The sequence below is a fragment of the Cyanistes caeruleus genome, chromosome 5 (genome assembly GCF_971803275.1).
Source record: "Cyanistes caeruleus chromosome 5, bCyaCae1.hap1.1, whole genome shotgun sequence".
NCBI lineage: Eukaryota > Metazoa > Chordata > Aves > Passeriformes > Paridae > Cyanistes > Cyanistes caeruleus.
In genome coordinates this window covers 38,569,715-38,593,557 of record NC_141705.1, presented here as the reverse complement: position 1 = coordinate 38,593,557, position 23,843 = coordinate 38,569,715, and the positions used below count along the sequence as shown (strand labels likewise).

Sequence of the window (23,843 nt, the reverse complement as noted above, 5' to 3'; positions counted from 1 at the left end):
ATGTCAAGTAGCTCTGTATTTCCCTTTCCAGATCTCTTGTACAATCTCTTAAAGTTGCTTGTCTAGTTTATTTAACCTGAGTTTGATAAGAGTTAATTATTAAAATATGGTTTCATAATATAGCTGAATCGCTAACTCAGTACTTAGAAATTTTCTAATTAGTGACAGTCATTTGTATCCATAAACTGCAGATGTGAAATTAAGAATAAAGTATTAAGATACTAGTGTTTGTGATTCTACTATCAAGCAGTGTACACTAGCACTAATATGAACTACAGCAAGTATTTATGCATCTAATCAATTAAGGCAAATAAAACTGTAATCGGTAACAGATTTGTAACACCCTTTGTTCACTACTGCTTCTCTATCCTTATGTTTTTTCCTATAAAACTGGAAGTGCCCAAAGACTCAGTCAGTATACTTCTCTCTATGAAAAGCCAAAAAAGAGCCAGCATATTGGGATGGCATCTAGTCACAATGTATTAATAAATATTATTGTGTACAGGATCAAGTTTCTTTTTACATAGTGGGACAAAAAATAAAGGAACAATTATTCATATTGTTCAGGTAGCTCAGCATGCCTTTGATCTCAATTTGTTCTTCATTAGAAGCGTTAAACAACTTTTATGACAAAATTCAGATGACTTATTGCAATTGCTACTGTATCCTCTAAGTGTGTCTAAGTGTTTGACAGATAAAGGAAATTCAAATCTCTTTCATATGCTTCCCCAAATACTGTAGAGTGAAGAGAGTTTTAACCTCTTTTGAACTTGCTAGTGTATTAAAAAGGCATTTAAAACTTAAAGTCGGTGAAACTGATAAATTCATTGTCTGAGGTGCATTGTTGTAGCGTACTTCAGCTAAAGAACATGTCATAAAAGGTGCTTAATCATGCTTATAAAAATGAGAAGACACCAAAGTTGTGCTAAATAATCTGTGCCTGGGGAAGGCCGACTTGTGCTCTCAGGTGCTGAATAACCCTGGCAGCTGGCACAGCTTCCCCTCTGGCTGTGGTGTGGCCTGCAGGAATGGTGTGAGCAAGGCACAGGCTGCCAGTCTAGAGCACGGTGCGCTGACACGAACACTGGGGGTGGTTTATAAAAACACACTGGGATGGACAGCTGTTAGCAGTGCTGGTTGTAGTACTGGGGTGGACATCATCTCTGGTCAGAAAAAGAAGCAGGAGACACTTCTGCCATCACAAGTCCTCTTAGAGCAGTGAATCAGAACATTTAGTAACCACCATTGTATCTTGTTCCCTGACAAAAGGCAAATTTTTCAAGCCAGATCATAGCCAGTTTCTCCTTTGTAGAGATGGAGTGATATCTGTGATTGAAGGAGTGTTCTCACCAAGAAAAATGCTCTGCCTCCTAAGTGAGATTTTGTTTGGAAATTTTGTGAACCTCTTTTTCTTGCTTTGTGTAACATAAAGGTGACCATACACGATGCTAGTATGCTTATGAAATGTATTCACACCTTCATACAGTCAGTGCAATGGCAAGTTGATGTTGTGGTCTATGATGATTTTTATATTGTCACATTTTCAAGGGTGCAGCTTTTTCAAAAAAGGACATCGACCCTACCTGATTCTCTCCTCCTTTGTATCAAGAGTATTTTTGACAGTAGTTGTGAAATAGTATTACTTTAAAGAATGAACATATTGTTTCATTCATTTCACTTTCTCTTTGTCATTTGTTTCTCATTGCTCACCATCATTAATCAGCTAGACTGATTAAATGGAATTAGAGATTCATAAATAGTTACTGTCTCCAAATGCTGTCTGGTGCAATAAAGATTAAAGAGATGAGCTTTAAAACCTGCCAGTTGATTCAGTTTAAGGGGTGTGACAACTGCTCATACAGCACGGAGATCTTGGTTTTATGTCAAACACACCTGGGGTCGAACCCATAATATTACAAATTAATTTACTTCATAGATTTTTTTAATTTTAGTTTTCCTTATACTTTGTCTCAGTGCAGTTGTTTAAATTGTTTTAAATTGTGTAAATTGTTGTAGCTTAATTGGATGTATCTGGTGTGCTTGACAAGACATTCAACCTAACAAATCCTAATGACCCTCTGTAAGTGTGAACTGCTGCTGTTATTTTAAGACTTGGTGTTAATTCTATTTTCCTTGGCATGTAAAGAAACACTCAATAAATTTCTTTATATTTTCTAGGGAGTTCTTGAAATCTGTCAAGTAAACTGTGTAAGGGAACTCTCACCCTCTGGCTGCTTACTTTTTAGGTGCAGGTTAGCTTTAAAAAAATAATTCCCAATATGTTGGGGTTTAGATATACAGTGTTAGACAATCTAGAGGAATTCTATGCAAAACATTGCTATGAATTTATTTTCTTCTGGAAAAAGCCATCTGTCAGATGAGGTACCCTCAGTTATTAAACACATTTGAGAATGCTCAACCTTTTTTTTTCCTTACTACAAGAGAAAAATGTCAAATTATTTTGTCAGACACCTAAAAATCTGTTTGATTTATGAAATGCTACTAAAAGCTTTCAGAAATGATCTAAAATACAGCCTTAAAAAGGTATTCCATCATTTGGTCCGAAAGAAGTAAGAAGGACAGGAAAAGGAACTGTAGTTAAATTCTTGTTTTAATATTTTGCCCTTGTTATCAATAGTGTCAATAGGAGCAAAGCAGGAGACATCAGAGAAGGTACTACTCATAATAATTTCTTTTTCACTTTTTCCATTATATCTGTTCATCTCCAAAGTATCACTGTGAAAAAACAATATTGAATATATAGACAAATTTTTAGGTCACCAAATATATCTTTTCTTGCTGAAGCATGCAGTGTATATGAAGTCAATAAAATAGACATGTTAAAACTATTGAAAATTTGTTAAATGCAATTTTAGGTCTCAATAACCTGTCGATTTTTTTAAGCCATAAATAATCATTAATGTTCTTTAGTTCTGCATTGTAATTTTTCTCTCTAGAGTTTCCACACAGTGACAAACATGAAGACTCTGCAGAAGTGTTTAAATTGTTTCAAACAAAAGGATTCTTTCTGCCTTTTAAATGTGCTTAGCCTAACTTTATTCTCATCAATCCCTTGCTCTGCCATCATGTGTTGTATTAAGATCATAAAAATTTTTATCTGCAAACTAAGTTACAGGAATTAAATGTGTTTAAACATTTTGAATCTCCAAGGTGATTTTTCAGGATAGTAGGTGAATGGTAAACTACGTAAGTTAAATTGGTTGCATGGTTGGGCTTGAAGGGTTGTGGTAAATGGATTGGACTCAAGCTGTGACTGAAATTACAGTATCACAGGGGCTTATCCCGCAACCTGTCATTTTAAACATTTTTATCAATGACCCACCAAGAGATGATGATGCATACTGTCATCAGAGCATTGTTTAGTTTTATTCTTTTGCTGAAAACAAGTTCCCATGTCATTCTATAGAATGATTGAAGAGATTGTCATGACAGTGAGAATTCTCTTGATCAAAGCTAACATATTTTAAGACCCTGAATAATATCAAAAAGGCCCCATTCATAAGCATTTCGAATAATGAACATGAAAATGTCCTTGTAGAAGATCTAGAGTTTGTAAGACACCCGAAATTACACTGTGCACTTTACTTCTGAATTTTTATATCCTATTTTCTCAAGTTTTAACTGAATTTTCTGTGTGTAGAGATATGTATGAAAACTTTCATCTGTGTTTGTGTTATAATTACAGGTGCTGTTCTTATGTGGGTCGAAGGGGAAATGGTCCTCAGGCTATATCCATTGGCAAGAACTGTGATAAATTTGGCATAGTTGTCCATGAACTGGGTCATGTGATAGGTTTTTGGCATGAACATACACGACCAGACCGTGATGACCATGTCAGCATCATTAGAGAAAACATCCAACCTGGTGAGATATTCTGATAAGTGTTTTGGCAGGGGGTAGTGTTTTTTGGTGTTTCCTTCATCTGCTCAACTCTATTAGAACTAAGTGCTGAATAGCTGAAATAGCATTTATTTCTCTTACCTTGACTGATCTCAAGTTGATTTACAAATAAATACTGAAATTATAGTATAATATTTTCCGAAGGTCTGGCTGAGTAGCAAGCCATTAAAATTGAGGGCTAGAATGAGCAAAATAACAATCATGCTCAAGAACTTTGAAAAAAGCCACTGCTCTTAAGCCTCTTTAAAAGTCATATTTCTGTGCTTGAGGAAGGACATTTCTCTTGTAGGCTTTAGTGAATGATAAGGAGAAATATGTCAGTAGCTGGTAAAGAGGCTTCAACTTGGGAGGTAAGGTGAAGGACTTTGCATCTGTGACAGCCAGGCACAGGTCCTGCAGTTTAATGTTATTCACCTAACCCTCTACAGAACATGCAGCTTTAGTCAGTGACCTTGGTGCTGTTGAGATAAAGTATCTGAGGAACCTGAGAGCTTTAAACTGTGGCTGTCAGCTCTTTGCCACCCTAACTGTTGTGCCCTTGTGTTGGGAAGAGAAGATGGGAGGGAGGTAGGCGTGTTTCATTTGCAGTGTTCGTAAATGTGTATGATCTTTGAGACACACTGATTTTGAATTGCAGGAATTCTATGCTTAAAAAAGGGTGAAATCAGGAATTGTCCAATGATAGCTTGGAGTATTTGCTGCTTTAGAAAATATTTTAAAATATATTTGAGATATGATGAATCTTTGCCACGTCATCTAGGACTTGGAAGGAGACTGGCAGCTGACACACACTCCCTTAAGTCTCTAAAGTCCTTAAAGGGCATACATGTTTAACCTGATTTCTTGTCTCACTGTATTTATTGACTTGTGCAGATGCCATAAGAGCCCTTCCCCTTTTCTTTTACTATGATAAGAAAACCAGCTGGAGTGCCATCTTCAGCTGCCTTCTCTTCCTTTCAGACTCTCTGGTTTCTGACTGAAACCTCTTCATGTGGTGTGGCATGAACCTGAGGGTCACTAAATGGGATCAGGAAGCCATGGCCACTGACACATTTGGGTTTTGTTATATTATGCAGCTTATGCAGGTTAAAATGTTAATGTCACTGCAGGGCTTTTTTGTAAAACTCCAGTGGGAATATGAACTGGAGCAAGGGATGCTTTGTATTGCTAATGTACTGATTAGGTCAAAGAACTTAGGGTATGGAATTATGAACTAAGTATAGTTCTCTTTCTCCTGTTCTGCTCTTGTCAGTTTGCAACAGCTGTATCTTGAAAATGTGACTTTGTAGTATCTGCATTACATGAAGCTTCAGAGAGCAGCCTTTGCTGAAGCAAAGTCTCCAGTATCCAGTAGTTTAGTGCTGGATTTAGTATCATAATTTAGACTCTTAATATGCAGTCTAATATGTGAGGAGTGTTATTCTGGAGTCTTTGTTGTCAAATCGATTTCTTTTAGAAATTAAGAATCAAACCAGAAATTTTTATGGATTGTACATGAAGCACATCATGATGTGTGGGACCTTCATGTGTCAGTTGCATGAGACTAGTCTTTCTGAATCCAAATATACAAATTTGATGTGTGTGTCAGAAGATGTCTGCCCTGTCAGTTAAGAGGGCATTATAAAGTCACGCACTTTCTCCCAAATGGCAAAGATTTATGAATATCATCGAGTTAGGATCTTTGTTGGTTTTCTTTTCCTGATTAGTTTTTATCTTTACAGAAAAAAAAGATGTTAAAGAATCTATAATTATCAATCATTTGTAGGTCAGGAATATAACTTTTTGAAGATGGAGCCTGGAGAGGTGAACTCCCTTGGGGAACCATATGACTTTGACAGCATTATGCACTATGCCAGGAACACCTTCTCAAGGTTGGAGTCTCAGGTTATACCTTTTGACTTTTAATTCTATTCCTGTCTGTGAATGCTAAGAGCTATGCTTTTTTGAAGTATTTTGAAATCCCTTAAAATGTCCCTTGCGATATAGAATTCCTACAGCAGTCAAAGCACAGCTTGTTTATTTTAACTCAAAATAATTTAATTATATTTGAAAATGCATTTCTTTTCTGTTCAGTTTCAAAGCAGCCTTTTGATCTTTCTACAGTCCTTTACATTTTCAGACAAGATAAACTGGAAACTGGATCATTTTCCATGATACTCACTTTCTTTTTTTTGTCCACAAAAATTTGAATTTAGAAAAATCAAATGAATGAAATGATTAGGAATGTTATGGGTAACATGATCTGTTCTTGAAAGACAAATCTCCTTTGATGCGTAGACTTTCATAACTATGTATTGTGCAGGTAGAGCACAGGTTATTTGGATATCTACCACACAAGCCACAGACTTTGCTAAGGACTGCAGTCAAGCATTTATAACAGAGGCTCCAGCCTCCTCTCTGTTATTTGTACAGATTGTTACTGTCATCAAAACCTTATTATGAAGACTTCTCCTGGTTTTGCTCTTTCCTGTTGCAGGCTGATCCATTCTCAGCTCCTTAGTAACTGAATGGGGTTCTCTCTGAAAGGATGCAGGTTGTGGGGAGCTGTACCATGAACTGATCCTATAAGTCAGCCCTACTCAGGAGAAAAACTGAAGAAGTCTCCTATTATATTTCATCAACTAATTATCCTCTAAAAATACCAGAGAAACGTAAAATTAAAAGACACCTCCAAAAACATCCAGCAAAAATTATTAGTTTTGAAAGTTATGTGCTTGGGTGGGTTTTTTTGGGGTTTTTTTGGTTTTTTTTAATTATTTGTTGTTGTTTTATTTTCTTTTCCAATTCATGCATTTTAAGGCAAAAATACTAGACAATCTGCTACTTTGAAATAAATTGAGGGCCACTAAAACCTTACCAACTTTTGAAAATTTCTTTGGTTTGTTCTCTCAATATAAATGGTATTATTAAATAAAAATCCAACCAAAGGCTGTATTACTCAGCATACACATAATTCACCCTGGAAGAGCATGGGAATGAGCCACATGAGGTAGTTATTACTCACATTGCTTAATCCAGTTACACATACCAATACCTTAAGGAAGAGATTATAAGAACCTGTATAAAATAGAGTAATTGAACAAGACAGAAGCCCCTCGAGTCCTAGGGCAATGACAACATCAAGGTAATTTGATTTGTTGCCCCTGATCTCACCACTTTCCAAGCTGGCAAAAACTGATAGTGCCATGAGTAGACATGCCCTGCCCCAAGGTACAAGGGGGTGTTACTTCATACTGTCTAAAACCAGCAAACCCCTGAGGCTAGGTATTGATTTGCACTAATTCATCCTGCGAGCGTGAGTCATGCACAGTGAGGCATATTACCAGCTGTTTGTTAGACTTTGCCCACCCAGATAAGTAGTCACAAAACATCATAAAGTTCTAGTCCTACACAGTGATTTTGTTCATGCTGTATTAAAACTTACAGTGTGTTCTTTCATTAAAGTGCTAAGACGCTCAAGAGAGGATTGTTTTCAAAGTTTTTCAAAGTATGAGAAGCATCAATTTGATGTTGTGCTGAAATTCAATGGAAAATTGAATTATAATTTATAGATGCAATCACTTTCCAAAGAATAATGTGCCTTAGTTCTAGAAACTGATTAATGCCATATGTAGTTTATTTCACTGTTTAGGGTAACATCCTGAGATGATTCTGTCTTTGCAGAATTTCTGGTGATGCCTCAAAAAATCTGACTGGATAAAGAGAGCAGTATGTATCTGCAACACTCAAAATGGTTCATTTATTATAATTTAAAAAACATTTCTAAATGGTATTCCTAACTACAAAGATCCTTGCTGTTCATTAATTTTTGGATCTACGTTATGTCTGAAAGTACTGGTTTTACTTTTCACTAAAAGCCCTACAGGTATACAAGTGAAAATTAAAAAAATTAAATAAAAAGAGACTACAGAATCATATTCTTCTGTTAACATCTATTTTATGGGATTTGAGTGCTTTTAAATTCTTCAACATGATAATAGAATGTAATTTTGTATCTTACTCTATTAAAATTTATTTTAGAATACCAAAATATTTTAGATCATATTTAAAATCTCGGAAATTTTGAATAAACTGCACATTTGGAACAAGTGTGCTTTTCTATGATGCCTTGTCATTTAAGGTTAATGTCACTAAAATCACATATGGTATGTTGATATATTTTATTGTGAGGCAAGTTAAGGCTGGTAAGTAAGCATTTCTGTTTTGAAAGTGTCAGCAGCTAGAGTGGAGTTAAATGTCTTACAACACTTAACACAATCATGATTGGCAAATGTTTTTGACTTTACCTGCTCTCACTTGTAAGTCAGACTATAGGCCTTCTCATAAAAACTTTGTTATAAATAGAAACTTTGTGATTAAGAATTTTCTGCCAAAGATTAACTTATGTATTTGAATGCAATTTTAATTTTTTTTTTCCATGTAGCAATAACTTAACAGCAGTGTCTTTTCCCTGTGTAGTCTTAACAGTAGTAAGAGATCTCCCTCTTGTTTAGCAGAAATATAAAAGCTGATATGTTAATTGATGTACTGAGAGAAGATTCTTTTTTGGTAACTTTACATAAAGTTTGCCAACCTGAGGAATTTTACGGCATGCTGTCTGAATTTAAAGTGCTGTATTTTACCCTCCTATTTATGCTGTATGTAAAAAGCAGATTTACAAAACAGGTGTACATTCATGGAACTTGGAGAGTTTTATGACAGAAACCTGATAGGGGTTTTTGGGGTCTATTTTTATTTTTATTTTTTTTAGGGGCATGTTTCTGGATACCATTCTCCCTTCCCGTGATGACAATGGTATACGACCTGCCATTGGCCAGCGTACCCGTCTAAGTAAAGGAGATATTGCACAGGCAAGAAAGCTGTATAGATGTCCAGGTATTGCACCACAAACAAACAAAAAACACATACTAGCAACTGTTTGACTTGTTGTTCAAGAGGAATGATAAACTTTTTGAGTCAGCTGCTCAATATTCTCTTTCTGTGTTGGCAACTGACATAGGCTGCTCAGGAATCAAATCATAAAAAAAACCTTCTGGATAAGGTCACTGGAACGCAAAGCACCTAAGGACAGATGAACTGTATGAAACAACATGACATTTCAATCTGTTTTTCTTAGCTGTTCAACATCTAGAAAAAGATGCTTGATATCACTTCTGGTTTGCATACTGGCTGGAGTCCTTTATTTCGATTCAAGTGGAGTGCAGAAGGAGCAAAGTGAATTATTGCACTCGACTGTGAATCCATTATGTTTTTTCAAAATTTGTCAATAGAAGAAGTGAGGACAACTAGATTGTAAACTCTTGTGTGGATTAGATGGTTAGATTTTACTACAAAATTTCTACATTTTTAACAGATGAATTTGCAATTTTAATATCTTCTGCCTAATTCTGTCATCCTATAATTTGAATGCATATTAATTTCTTATCTCAAAATAATGTGGTAGAGTTGCTGTCTGCCTCAGTGACATCAGTGGCGAGCCTGGAGTAACCAAGAGACTCTGGTTCATGTTGTTCTCTAGTGCTCTTTCTTCACTAAGTGCTGCCTGAATGGTGGAAAACTCAAAGGAAAAGGTTTTAATTTCCTTGCTTTAGTTACTGCTGATACCACAGTTAACCTTTGGTGTCAACCAAAGAAGTTCAGAAATGGCATCTCAGAATTTACCAGCAAGATCCTTGAGGGAGGCTAGACATCCCAGCTCTGTGCCACACAGGCCTACATCCCTACTGCTCCTCATGGGAATTAATGACATCTCAGGAACTGTTTCATCTTAGATATAGTGCCACTTTTAACCAACTGGTCAATACAAAAAGAGTAAAGAAAGGGACCAGAATTAAAGTAATGGAGTTGCTTCAAGTTTGTACCAGCAGCAATGGGATCTACTGAAGATCTGGGGATTCTGATGTGCATTTGGTGTACACTGTACAGCTGAAATACACTTTTCCTCCATGCTGTAAGTACACTGGATCTTAGTCTTGTATATTCTGAGAACATGCACAGAGTTTCTGGGCCTGCCAGAGCAGAAACCACTTAAACACCTTTTCTTTAACAGCTGTTCCCTTGGGAACAATTTCTACTCTTTCCTTTTGGTACAGAAAGTGCTTTAAAAATGACACACTTGGCAGCATTGTTTCTAATGAGAGCATATAGAGAAGCAACAATTTCATAAACACAAAGAATACACAATTATATTTTGATAAAAGACATTTTGGAGGAAATAATAGTCTATAAAAGTAAAACTGCTAGTTTTGTAGTATCTAAAGATCATATTGACTTAGAGAAGAAAAGGAAAGAAATTATAAACTAGTCTTTTAGTATGTATGTAATATTCTAATATGCACTTTCAGAACTTTAGAAGATGCAAAGTATATTTTCTGCAAATGTTCAAAGAGTTGTTCAGAGAAAATATCCTTTTCATTCAAATTTCAAATTTCTTTCAATGTCATGAAAGTCTTGTTGAAAGTTTATTTCACAGTATTGCAAAACCAATGTGGTTGTTCAGTAGCAGTGTGCACTTGAAAAGTAAGATATTTTTTTGCAGCACTGGTGAATGGTGGTTAAAGGATTATGCTCCTTTTCTGGCACCCAGCTTTGCAAACTTTGGAATAAAACAAATTGTCTTTCCAGCCTTACTTAGATGAGCCATGCCATAAAAGAAAGTCAGTTTTAAGACAGAGAAAAAAAGCAGAAGTTTTTTCTACAAATGTCAAATAGCATACTATTTAAAATGCTGGTTTTTCAGTTAATATGTTTAATAGAAGCTGTGTAGCTGAATAACACAACCCAAACTGAATCCAATAAAGAAAGCAAATCTCTGAAAATTGCACAGTTCTTTTCTTCTAATAAATTTTCCAGCAAATACTGAAACTGATAATTCAGACAGACATAGAGATTTTGGTTTTATGTAAAGAATCAAGTGATCATTATAGTATATAGCAATAAAATCTCTCATACTGTGTTGTTTTTGGAACTATATTTTATTTTCTCTTTCAGACAAAAGATATTAATCATGATGCCTGCTTATGATAAAATAGCAGTGAATATTTCAATCCTTAATAATTATCTGCATTATTTCATGTGTTCATTTGTGCTGCCTTAAATGCAATATGATGAAAATGCAGAAAACAGTGACTTAATTAGCATTTTCCAGCATTTTCATTTACGATAAAGGATTTTATAGTATTGTGCATGTTTTGTTTAGAGTTCTAATTATTTCTGCAAACAGTTGAAGGTCCAAGTCTTTTTCTGGGGCCCATGAACATGAAGTTGAGCTCAGGGTTGCTGGGAAAACACAGGTGATCTTCACAGCAGGGAAGCAGCTGAGTCTTCCAGGGTGTTTTAGCTAGTCAGGATATTCAGGGTCATTATTCAGGAAGGGGCTTACTGACCAAGAAACAGTTTTGAGACTGGTGAAGCCAAAGAGTGAGATTTGATAACGTGCCTTTCAGCAGCAGGGTAAGTGCCAGGTCTCTAAAATGTAGCAACAGCAATTTTGGTTTGTTTTTAACATAATTGCTGATAGGGATCTGTTACATTTTAAAACCAAATTATATTGTTATGTGATGGAATAATAAAGGGAAAGAAAACAACTAAGTTGAAGTCCTTCCTCTGCCAATCTGATTTTGAATTTTGAGTGTCTTGGTATTTGAGAATAAAACTCGAACTTTGAGGCTGGATGTGTTACAGTGGTTTTCAGACAGTCTGAGTGATAAAATGTGTTTTCTTCTAGCTGCTAAAATTTCAGCACAGGTCTGCCTCTACAGTTTTATACAGAAGTTATAGTTAACATTTATATGTAATTTTATAGGAGTAATAGAATAAGAAAGGAAAATGATGGAGAAAAATACTCATATGCCAAAAGAGAGGACAAAAAAATGAGCGAGTAGAGTGGGACTGCATAGATTGGCTAGGAAAGGAGTCTTGGACTGGTGGGAGAAATCTGTTTAGAGGAAGAGAAGATGGATGGACAAAGCTCAGCAAATTTACAAATTGCTTGGGTCTGTGACAGTGTGTGTAGAAAGCAGCAGATGAAAGCTGAACACTGTCTCTTTTTTGTGCTGTTCTCACTGTTCCTCAGGCTTAACTTGCTGCCATCCCTGTTAGATTCGAAAAGAATATTCACCTTCAAAAGTCAGCCTTTGTTCACTGCATAAGGAGAATTAGGGTTTTTATATTAAGACAGTTTCCCTATAACTATAAAGAGGAATCAAGTCAATAGTAAGACCCTGAGTTGTAGTAAACCGATTTAAGTTTTGGCTTAACAAGAACATGATCAGCAGCAGGCATTTTTAGGGCTCTGGGGCGGCTTTATTTGCCATATATATATAGCTGTACAGACTTGTGTCTAAGTGTTAAAGAACTTACAGGAAAAGTGTGAACTCAAATTAACCATAAATTGTAGTATGCATTTGCTAGTGCTATGTACAAAGGAATGAGACTTGGTTCTCTAAGTGTCCTGAAGGATCAGGGCTTTATCATTTGCAGATTTCACAGTAATCCTTGATGGGACTTGACCATGTGTGTAGGCCAGCCCAGAGAGGTGTCTCACACAGGCTGTGTAATTAAACACTGTTGCAGAGTACACTGGCTGGAATTGCTTTGTATAAGCACATAATCTACCTGCTGCCTACAGCCACTGCTAATCTTTACAAGGAGAAGCAAAAATAGTTTCCCTCTACTAACCATGGAAAGTCTTATTAGATGTCTAACCTTCTCAAGCTATAAAACAGAAGAGAGTGGCTTTTATGGCTAGAGTATGTGTGTGGGGAAAGCTAAAGTGGCATTTCTGCAAGTGGTCTAGCCTAGTAAAATTGATATAAGGCATGACATTTGAAAGGAGGAAAAAGCATAAGAGAAAGCCTTGAAAAATGTTAACGATTAACAAAGGAATAAAAATGTACAGATGCTTTATAAAACACAGCCATATAAGATTGAAGTTGTAATTGATATCTTCTGACTTGAAATATATTAAAATAACTACAAAATGAAATTTAAGTGTGTGGCCCCTACCGCTCATTTTCCTTCCACATTTTTCTCCCAAAGTGTATTTCATTACTAGTGGGCCATTATACAGTACAAAAAAATTATAATATTCTATTTTATAAGCCTAGTCATGAATGCTGCAGTTGCTACAGTCCAAATACAAAGAAAACCTTTACATTCTCTAGTGATAGAATTTTACCTGTTTCCCGTTATTGAGAAATGTGCTTTTCAACAAGAAATTCCCAAATATCTCCCTGTCTACTGCAGCTTTGGAAGCCAGCCTAGAGCTCAGATCCCATAGAAAATAATTCAACTAATGATTGGCATAAGCTGTTCCTGTTATAGTTCCCTTGAGTAATCAAGAATTTAAAATGAAAAGATAAATATGGCAGAACACATAAAGCCCAAGTGCATTTTATAAGTTCTGATTGTGTTAATTCTTAATAGAAGCAATCTACTTACAAGTTTTCTTATGCTTCTGTTAAATTTAGAGATAGTTCTGAAAATAATTTAAATTTGATAGAGGGATCCCAGGAATGTAATAAGGATATAAGGTAAATTTTCACATTAAATACCTTTATTCTGTAATTCCTGGGGGTGGGGGAAAAAGTTCCATGATTCCTTTTGCAACTTAAAAGCCATTGTTTTAGGTCTGTACACATTTTCTGTATATGAAGCATGGAATGTTCCAGCGTAGTCTTAATGAAACGATGCACAAAGGGAAGAATAAGAGAGGGCTCTAAAAAGAGTGAGAGGAGTGCTTGGATTCTTGTGGATGTCTCATCTTTGGACCCTTCTGTCCTCTACTCCAACAATTTCGCTGTTGGCTTTTTCTGACGTGCTTTCCTTATGCACTCTAAGCTATGGCACAGTTCACCAGCTCCGGGGGAACCCAGTACAGGACTCTGCAACTTAAATGACTTTACATTCATTGTTGTGTTAAAAATAAGTTGTGGTTAATGACAGACATAGCCTTTTCACTGAAAAGGCTTTGTGCAGAAATGTCATTTGCTGTGGCTGCCTGCAATTTTTAAAAGATAAAACCACATTTTTTAAACGAAGGGAGGAAATTTTTTTCACATGTTTCATTCCTAAAGGACACGGTGATGGTGGCTTTAGGTATTACGCTTCTTGAGGGCCATGCCAATCTTTTCTTTCTCTCATCATCATGAAAACCATTTGAGTGTCAGAGTGCATATTTAATGCCTCAAATGTAATTTACGCCTGACATAACAGTGTAGTTGTCCGATCACATCTTAGATGCATTTTAACAAAACAGCCCTTACAGCTGTGTTGTCTGACCTTGTCATAAGCAATCCTTTCCTTTGTCCTCTTTTATTTAAAGATTTTCCAGAACATTTATAATTCATTGGCATTTTGATGACAGAGTTGTTCACCTGCTGGCAATGGTAGCCCTGTAATTTGGAAGCACTGCAGATCTGATTACACTGTTAGTCATGAGATAATATCAAATTCATATCTGTATGATGTCTGCAAAATCAGTGGGTGAAAAAAATTAAGATCAAAAAAGATGACTGACTAAGGTGCAACACCCTACCAAAATCAGTTTTAATGGTAGAGAGTGGCAGTAACTTCCATATTATATTTTAGTGTGAAGATGATTTATTAGCCAACATCCACCAGCATCTAACAGCATGATTGACAGGTGAGAGAAGGTTGCTAAAATTTTCAGTAATAAAGAGTATAAAAGCCTTTGGTATTTTAAGACTTTATATTTGCTTTGGTTTTTTTACTCATATCTCTACAAATCCCTTTTGCTAGGAGACTTTGTCAAATAAAGGATTTAGTTTTCCCTACCAACATAAATGAGTTTAGATCAAATCAGTTTTTCATGTGGGTAAAGGACTAAATTAATGAAACCACTGACAAAATTTCAGTTTGATGCAAGTCATGTTGTGCTAGCATTTGTTTTAGTTCTTAAAGGATGTCTAACTTTTATTTCAATTACCGAAGAGTTCTATGTATAATATTGCAGTTGATTGACAGCAATGATATTTTTAAGACTGCCATAATTTTGGTTATGTCAGCAGACAACACACAAGTGAAATAGTTCATGGAATAAAAACATCCTGCACAAAATGGAATGAATGTCAGACTGCCTTAAAATCACGGCTTTGAATAAATTGTAAACTAACTAGTTTATTTTCCATTCTGCATCTGCAGTGAGTTAAATGTATTCTGAGTAGATATTGGAAAGATGCATTTTTCTCTGTTAGGCACATTAAATTTTATATTTTTACTGTAATTTGTTTCTTTCAGCCTGTGGAGAAACACTGCAGGAATCTACAGGCAACTTTTCTTCTCCTGGATTTCCAAATGGTTATCCTTCCTACACACACTGCATATGGAGAATCTCTGTGACCCCAGGAGAGAAGGTATTTTAACATTCCTTTATCAAGACACAGATGCTATATTCAAAGCAAAATGTTGTAATTATTTATCTTTTTGTTTAAACTTAAAAGATGCATATTAATTGAAAATAATGGTGTGTCATAAAAAATGGGACCGTGGACTATGTACTGTTGACTTTTCTGTGATCTGTGGCATTAGAACCACATCATCGATTCCATGGGTGTCCATGTGAAATAAAGGCATGATTTTAATCTGCTGTATGTCTGCACCATGAGCTCCCTTTAAAACTGGCTCCCAGTTCAATTTAAGGTTCAATATAAAAGTAGAAGAGGTGGTTCAGGTTCCTGAATAGCCCATTTTCAAGCATGGAAAGCTGACTGAGCTGTATGGGGCTGATAGCTGGGCTGTAACTATGGAAGTTATTAGTGTGTTCAATAAGGTGTTTCTAAGATGAAACTGTAATAAAATTGGTAAGGAAAGTGTCATGGTGGGTGTTCCCTGGAACTGCTTCTAGTACATATAGTTTTACTTTCTGGGGATTAATTTTATGGGAAAAAGAGCGGGGGAAAAAATGGGCTTGGTGAGAGAAAGTTTGGAGAGAAATGTGTCATCCTACTGAAACAAAACCCGTCCTTCTTGTGTACACTTTAAAAATGTGCTAGCTAGATCTTATTTTAAATTATTGACTCAAATATCAGGCTGTTTCAAAACAGAAAAGGATAGAGGGAGTGATAAAAAGCTTCAGCTGAGACAAAATATGCAGGAAAAAGGATGTAAGTTTCCTTACATGAAGTACTGGCTGATATCAAGCAGACAAATACTAAGGACTAAAATACAGAATCCAAAGATTTGAAATATAGAATCTAATAGATTCAGTACTGGCAAGTTCAAATAGGAAGACCGAGGACTTGCCCCCAGATATTTCAGTCATTTGTCTCAGAAGTCTCCCATTATGCATGAAATAGACATTTTTTTCTTCTGAGTATATTACTTTATTCCATGTTTCTTTCAGGTCAGGGTCCTGGTAGACACCAAGAATATATACTCTTGATGTTCCAATAGATCCTGAGGAGCTGTAAGGGCATTTTCTACTGTGGGGAATGAAAGCAAAGTCATTTGGAGAGTGTTTGCCCTCCTCTGGGCAAGAGCCAGTGACAGGAGGAAAACTAAACACTCTCTGCTGGGAGGAAAAGGGTGGCTCAGCAGGTTGTCAGGGAAAATAAATGAAGAGATGAATAAGAGAATGTTTGTGCAAAGGATGAAAATTACTCTAGATAGTAAATTTATGTCCCCATCACTTGTGTTTAGACATTACTGTGATAACAACAAAAACGTCTTAGGTTTTTTTCCTGCCGCTCCATTAAAAAAATAATTTAAAAAAAGTGTGTTCATCTTCAATTATTTGCTCTTGAAAAAAATACTAATGTGTGAGTTAATGTTGATATTTAAGTATTTATAAGATACTCCAATTTGGTCTAGGCCTATCTATAGACACCAGTGTAATATTAATATGTTTGTAATATAATAAAAAGTCTTGTGTTTGTCACCACCACTGAAGCTGTATTATACTGGACAAAATATTAGTGGGGGAAAGCCCCTGTACTGAAGTCAGCAACGTGAGAGGGCTGGCTCCTTTCCTAATTTATCTCCTGCCCCAAAAGTGGCAGAATAAGCAGAATTTTCTAGTTGAAATTCTGCATGACAAGTCATGTCCATAGGGCACTGTTATTTCCCCCAACTCTCTAGAGTTCATATAGTTCAGCAAGAATAAATTATATTTGTGCTAGTATCAAAACGTCTGTTCTGTCCATGCTATTCCCATAGGATATTCTTTAGATAAAGAACCCTACTTGCAGCCATGAGGTCTAAATATTAGCTAATGCATATATCATGATACCTTGGACAAGCATTATACTTCATCCAGATTTTTCTCAGTAGGCAGAACACATTCATATAATGAAGGGAAAATTAAACATATTTTTTTCCTTTGCTGCTTTGGCCTTGATAAATCTCAGGAATATTGTGTGGAGATTAGAGTATGTGTAAGTGCATCGTGTCGTGTTCTGAAAGGTCAGTGAGCACTTTAGTCACCTAAAACTAAACTGAAAAGGCTTTGCCTAGCTCTCTTCTATTTACTTATTGAGATTTAGCATTCTGCCATGTAAGCATAGTTTGGACTACTTCTATCCATGGTCCTTTCTGCAAGTAAGGACTCTTCTGATCTTTGATGACAAGAAATTTAATGAAGGCTGGGACTGCAGTCGCATGCACTAGTTGTAGAATTCCCTTTATTCGCAAGGCATCACAAATAGCCAAACCAATGTAAAATACATGTGTTCCTATTAGTAAAACAAGGGAGTCCATTCACCTTTTGCTTTTGAGACTTAAGACTGCATGGTAAACTGTAGCTGTCAAGGCTGTACTCAGTGTACCTGTACACAGAAAAGTCTCAGAGGGAGGATGGTGTTGTTAATGCTGTATGCCCCCAGCCAGGGTGAATCCTGCCTCCTGGCGTGTAGAAATTTTATCAGCATAGGGAGAGTTGCAGCTGTGGCAGTGTTTTATTTGAGTCTGCCTTTTTCAATAGATTATGCTACGTTTCAATTTTCCTTAATGTTTTCTGTGAGACTTAAAATAGGCCAGAAAATCCTTGATTGGTATGGGTAAAAAAACGCCACCTGCAGAAACCTTGGTTCATATTACAGGTTGTATATTTTGTGCTTTTTTATCTAAGGCAGTAGGAGGTATGATATATTCTCTTGGAAGCTGCAACTGAATCTGCTGTGGAATCAATAATTCTTTAATTGTGCTGACAAGTACCCATTGATTGTTTTCCCTGGGAAACTTCTCAGCCATCCTGTCCCCTTGAACAAGCTCTGCCTTGTCTGTAGCTCTGTTTAATACTTTGCAGAATAGCAAATCAGAATCTTAAATATATTTAAACTTGTTTGGTTCATGACCAGAAATCATGCTGTGACAGATTGGGGGTTCTGCCTATGTACAGCTAATGAATTCTGGTCAGTGTTAAGAAACTGCTGTATCATCAAATACCTTGGCATGTCAGAGTGAGAAATGGCTGTGAAGGTTATTTCATGTAGTTTCAAAAGTAGGGGCCATTGAGGAGGCTCATTAAATTGTAACCGTTTCCATTTAGACAGCATCACTTTGAGACATTGACATGATCACACCTAAGTGAAACCACTCATTTGCCAACTCTATCATGGCAACTAAGGCTTGGAAAAAGGTGAGTTTCCAAACACAGAACAGAGAAGAAATGCAATGTTTCAGCTGTGTCATGGAAAAAAGAAAACTTGTGGCTAGACTGGTGAGAGACCTCCAGGCTCTGAGGAGCTGAAGCAATGAAGGAGGTATAGGTTGTGGCTTCTGTAGCTCTGCTTCCAGCAGAGCCAGCTGGATTAGTTTAAGCAGCTGTCTGCATCTCATCAGGGCAAAGAAAAAGGGCTTCCCCTTGTGAACCCCTCTGACTGCACAGATGAGGGGGTAAAGCTGGCATGGCTGGAAAAGGATGAGACTGATGAGGGCAGCAGGATTTCCAAGCAGTATGGCTAAATGCAGAGATACCTACTTATGTTTTGAGGAAAAAAAGAAGGTAGGAGTTTAGAGGGAATCTGAACTGCAAAGTGGATGATTTGAGGAGAACAAAACTTTTGCAGCTGGTGTAGTCTCTTTATTTGAAGGAAGAGTAGAAGGAGAAAAATTCTGCCATGGAGAGAGAATTGCTGTGTGCATGAGAGAATGATCTCTCTGCCATCCTCTGAAGTAGATTCAAATAGGATTTGGAAATGTATTAAAAAACTGAAGCATAGTAAAGCATATGAAGCTCTTCATATTTCTCATGGTAAATAGGTGGTTTTGGAATTCTGGTAATATTTGTGCATTTATATCTTCATCTTCCTGAAGGACTGCCCAAGTAGTAAAGGCAAAATGTCCCTCAGGTTAAATATCCATGAAAGACTGCATGAAACAGAAGTTTGAGATGGAACTAAACCATCTTATCTGACTGTCTGTGGTTCATTTTTCCAGTTATGGTGTTAAATTTTTTTTCCTTGTAACTGGGCTAGGGGTAAATTCCTCTCCTTTCAACTGACACTCACAGCTGCTCCAAAGGCTGCCATGGAAATGTATTTTTGCAGTGTGAGGTATCTGCTACTGTGAAGCAGTTTGTGTTTGTTTTATAAAGGGCGGTTTCAATTGCTAGTTTCTAGGATCAAAGCTAAGATAATACCAATTCTATGCTCAAATGTGAATAGAGAGAAATTTCAGTTAGCTTGAAATATTTATTTATGTACACTGAGGAACTGATTCTGAAGAAGATTAATTGTTTTTCTAAATGCACCTAAATCCAATAAAAAGGTATTATTGGGAATTATTTTATGATAAAAAATATGAATAACTTTTAATCTGCTCTATTGGATTTATACCTGTAATTGAAGGACAGGATGATAAGACTATTCCAATCAGTCAGGGTTTAAATTGTAGCTATTGTGTCAATGTGTGGTCAGGACGAATCCTATTCCTTGTGTTAAAAGTGTAAATTTATGACAGTTTAGGATTAATGTTTCGAAAACAGGGGTAATGTAATTTAATATAAGGGTAGTCCTTGTAGTGAGTATAGAAAATATGCCTGTTTAGATATGCTCAATAACACTTGGAGTCCAAGTTCAAAAGTTCCAGAACTGTGCAGAGCTCAGATTTCTGTATAAAAAGCTTTACTATAGTTTCATTAAGAATCATTAAGGGATACCATTAATAGTATACCATTTCCTATTAGTGAAAATGCTTTCAGAATTATTGTCCAACATTGTCAACATTTATGGGTCAGAGAGTAAAATATCTTGTCAAAACAGCAGTAGGAGAAGCAGAAACCAAAATAAAACAATGATTTTTAATTTTTTTTATTTGCAGCTGATTATAGTTAGTGCTGATTATAGTCAAAATGTAATGGAAGAGGAATTGGCAGTGGAATTATCAAGTAGCATACTTAAAATTATATTACTCTAATTAGCATTCTCAAATTTTTATTTCTCAGTAAAAAACTCCCTGTGAGCAATTAAATGTGAGTAGTTTGTCTTAAATCTGCTCAAATATATAAGATTAAATAAACTTTTCATGTTCCCAGGAAACCTTTACTTAGTCAAAGAAATACTTGAGGAGAGGATAATAAAATGTCTAAATAGTTGGAATCCCATTACAGGTGCCCACTCTGGCTTCAGTTCTTCAGAATGTTGTTGGGATTGTTTTTCTTTTATTTACCACACACGATTTATTTAGACCTTCTCATCTGATTGCAGATTGTTTTAAATTTCACCACCATGGACCTTTACAAGAGCAGTCTCTGTTGGTACGACTATATTGAAGTAAGAGATGGCTACTGGAGAAAATCCTCTCTGCTTGGTATGCAACTGTTGAATGCTGCACCGTCCACTGCACCACACTCGTTGGGCTCAGTGGACCTGCTGTTGAACCCACAACAAACCTCTTGGGTTTTAGGTGTCCAGAATGTGTCTAAACTTGGGGATGGGGAAAACGCCCCTCTAAATGGCCTTGACTTCAAGCCTTCCTTTCACTGCAGCTTGCCGTTACGCAGCTGCAGTTGTGGAAAGATGCCAACTGCAAAATGTGCAAGATTTTGCTTCGCTTACGGATATTGAGTTATGAAGCTGCCATAGGTTTTTTGCAGAGAAATAGGGAAGTAGTTTACAGATAACTCTGCAGAGCATGTGATGGGAAATTCATAGGTCACATGATGAGAACATGCACCTGCTGTAGAGTTGTTCTTACAAGCTCTGTGTCTGTTCCTTTAAGATTTTGAGTAGATTGCTTCTGTTTGTTCTTTGGGTGTCCTTCCTCGCTCTTGAGATGAGACACTCAAAGCAATAATGAATTAAATTTGAGTTGCAACTGAAATGTAAAAGGTGCAGTCATCCTACTCTAATTCAGGACATTGGTGGGAAGATTTCACCCCCCATAATGCTAGTGTGCAGATACAGAGGACAGCTCTCTAACAGGAATGTCTGTTTTCTTGGCCTTGAACAGAAAATAAAGAACAGTTAAGACTAGACAGTAATTGTCCTCTTCTCCTGTTCCCTACCAACTAGAAAAACAGAAATTTTTCCTACCTATGCAGAATTTAAGAGGGTTATATAGAATAGGTCATTTAGATGTTTTTAAATCTCTTTGGCCCTTAGGCACAATGAGCTGTATTACTGTGATGTACATTGCATTGTTTTCTTAAGATAAGTACTGACTTTCCCCTTCCAAAACTCATGTGTTTGTACGTATAGAAACAATCTCTAACAATAATTTTTTTCATTAATTCCCCATCGGTTTTATACTTAGACTTGTGAGCCTGACTGCAGCAAAGCGTTCTGAAAGCTTTATAATAAAATCTTTGTGCGTTAGGTCCTGATCTGCAGAAACACATGTGCTTGACCATAAGCGTATGAATAGTTCCACTGAGCTGGTTCTGCTACTTCTGCTTACAATGTTAAACACTTGTATAAATGTTTGCAGCATTTGGCTTCAGAGGCGGCAGAAAATGCAGTTACTGGTTGCATGTTTTTAGGCAGGTTTTGTGGTGACAAACTGCCAGAAGTCCTCACATCCACCGACAGCAGGATGTGGATTGAGTTCCGCAGCAGCAGCAACTGGGTTGGGAAAGGTTTTGCGGCAATTTATGAAGGTAAGCCTCTTATAGCATTAAAATGGAATTGATTCTGGAAGAAAAATATTAACCTTTGGATATCCATCATCCTCCACCATAATTAATATATGAAATTAGTATTTCATCACTAAGAGACAGTAGGTGCTAAGCTACTAGACAGGGCATTCTGAAACTCCTCCTGTGATCAGATTACTAATTTCTGCTGAGCTCATTTTCAGGGAAATCACTGGTGATAATCATAAACATTTTTTACCAGTCTTTAATTAACTAAATATGCATACTCTTGTGCTTAGTGTTTGCAAAGATTTCTGTGTGTACTTTCTGTTTATCCTTTAGAAAAAATCTGTCTCATATTTTCCACATACTCTGGGAATAGTTAACAAAGGCACCCATGCACATTGGATGTATTAGCAAGTCAACATTCACCTGTTTAAAATAGAACCTGTGTTTTTCGTGAAAATACTTTTTATTTCTATTAACTGTTTCATCAAACTGCATGAAAGCTTGAAGTATTCTTCATATTTAATCTATGCAGATTAAAATGCATAGATCATTATAAAATGAGAGATTTTGCCTTCATTTGTCTCTTTCTAGAGGTTAATAAATATTAATGAAGAATATTTATTAAGTATATTTCAAGGGTGAATAAAAATTTAATTATTTTGACCTTTTAAATATATTCTGTAGAATGTATAGATTCAGATTATCCATGATTACACATTCATCCTCAACACTGTAGACATGTTTAGAGCTATTAGAAATGCTAAATTATATTTGCTAACTGAAATACATATAATGGCTTAAATTAATTAATCAATTGTGTTTTCAATAATTCATCCTTGGTAGATTTAAGTACTTTCCAGAACAATTTTATTATTAGTTTTGAGAATGAGAGCATATGATGTCTGTTTGGGCATGGGGACATTACAGAAAATGTCATTACTGACAGTAAATTGTTGTGCTTTTATCAGCTATTTGTGGAGGTGAAATTCACAAAAATGAAGGCCAGATCCAGTCTCCCAATTATCCTGACGACTACAGACCAATGAAGGAATGTGTGTGGAAAATAACAGTGTCAGAAAACTACAATGTAGGATTAACCTTTCAAGCATTCGAGGTAAAGCCTTTTATCTAATCTCAGACAAGCATCTAGTGACTAAGTGACTGTTAAATTTATGGCAACACTTATTAAACCTGTGAATTAATTTAAGAATCCTCTATGAAAAATTAACTCCAGAATCCATGAAAGTTTCTCTTCCCCAGAAATTTTCACAATTAAAGGTTTTTTATGTTATCACTAATATTTGAATTAGAATGTTTAAATTACTGAAGATATTCACATTTTACCAAGTACATAATCCAACTCAGAAGGACTACTTCAGTATTCTGTGAATTAACCAGGACTTTTTATCTTTGCTAAATCTTATTGTCAAAAATGAGTATGTGTCTGGAGAAAAAAAAACACTGTGTTTTTTGGCTTCTGCTTTGAAAAGGAAAAAACCCTAAAGCTAATATTCAGATCACAAACCTATATTTAGTGAGGAAAGAAAACAAATATTTTTTTATTTGACAGTGAGTCATCATACTTGTGTCATGTCAAGCTGTGTATAACATTGCTAAACAGTGGTAAACTATCACATAAAAAAGAAAAAGTAGGATTTCATGTATCTGTTTTATTCCTACATGACACACCAACTTGAACTTTGTAGATACATTTAGTAGCATACTTTGAGCTAATTTGTTTTATTTGAATATGCTTCAGCAGTAAGGGCAGGAAGAACACTTCTAAATCTAAATTTTTTGCTTTATGTTGTGCATAGATATAAACACAGGTATAGTAAACATAGCTATAATTTCCAACCTGATGCTTTAGTCTTGCAGACAG

The 23,843-nt window shown here is 36.0% G+C and overlaps 1 protein-coding gene across 22 annotated transcripts in view; it reads left to right on the top strand.

The window, feature by feature from the left end:
- The window catches only part of TLL1 (tolloid like 1), a 126,368-nt gene that overhangs the window by 67,442 nt on the left and 35,083 nt on the right, over positions 1–23,843 (top strand). For all 22 annotated transcript variants that reach the window (XM_086891088.1, XM_086891102.1, XM_086891101.1 and 19 more), the window contains 7 exons: positions 3,707–3,885; positions 5,687–5,792; positions 8,672–8,796; positions 15,181–15,296; positions 20,586–20,688; positions 21,860–21,976; positions 22,930–23,075. In XM_086891088.1, coding sequence (XP_086747214.1) covers positions 3,707–3,885; positions 5,687–5,792; positions 8,672–8,796; positions 15,181–15,296; positions 20,586–20,688; positions 21,860–21,976; positions 22,930–23,075 — 892 coding nt within the window. The remainder of the gene's footprint in view (positions 1–3,706; positions 3,886–5,686; positions 5,793–8,671; positions 8,797–15,180; positions 15,297–20,585; positions 20,689–21,859; positions 21,977–22,929; positions 23,076–23,843) is intronic.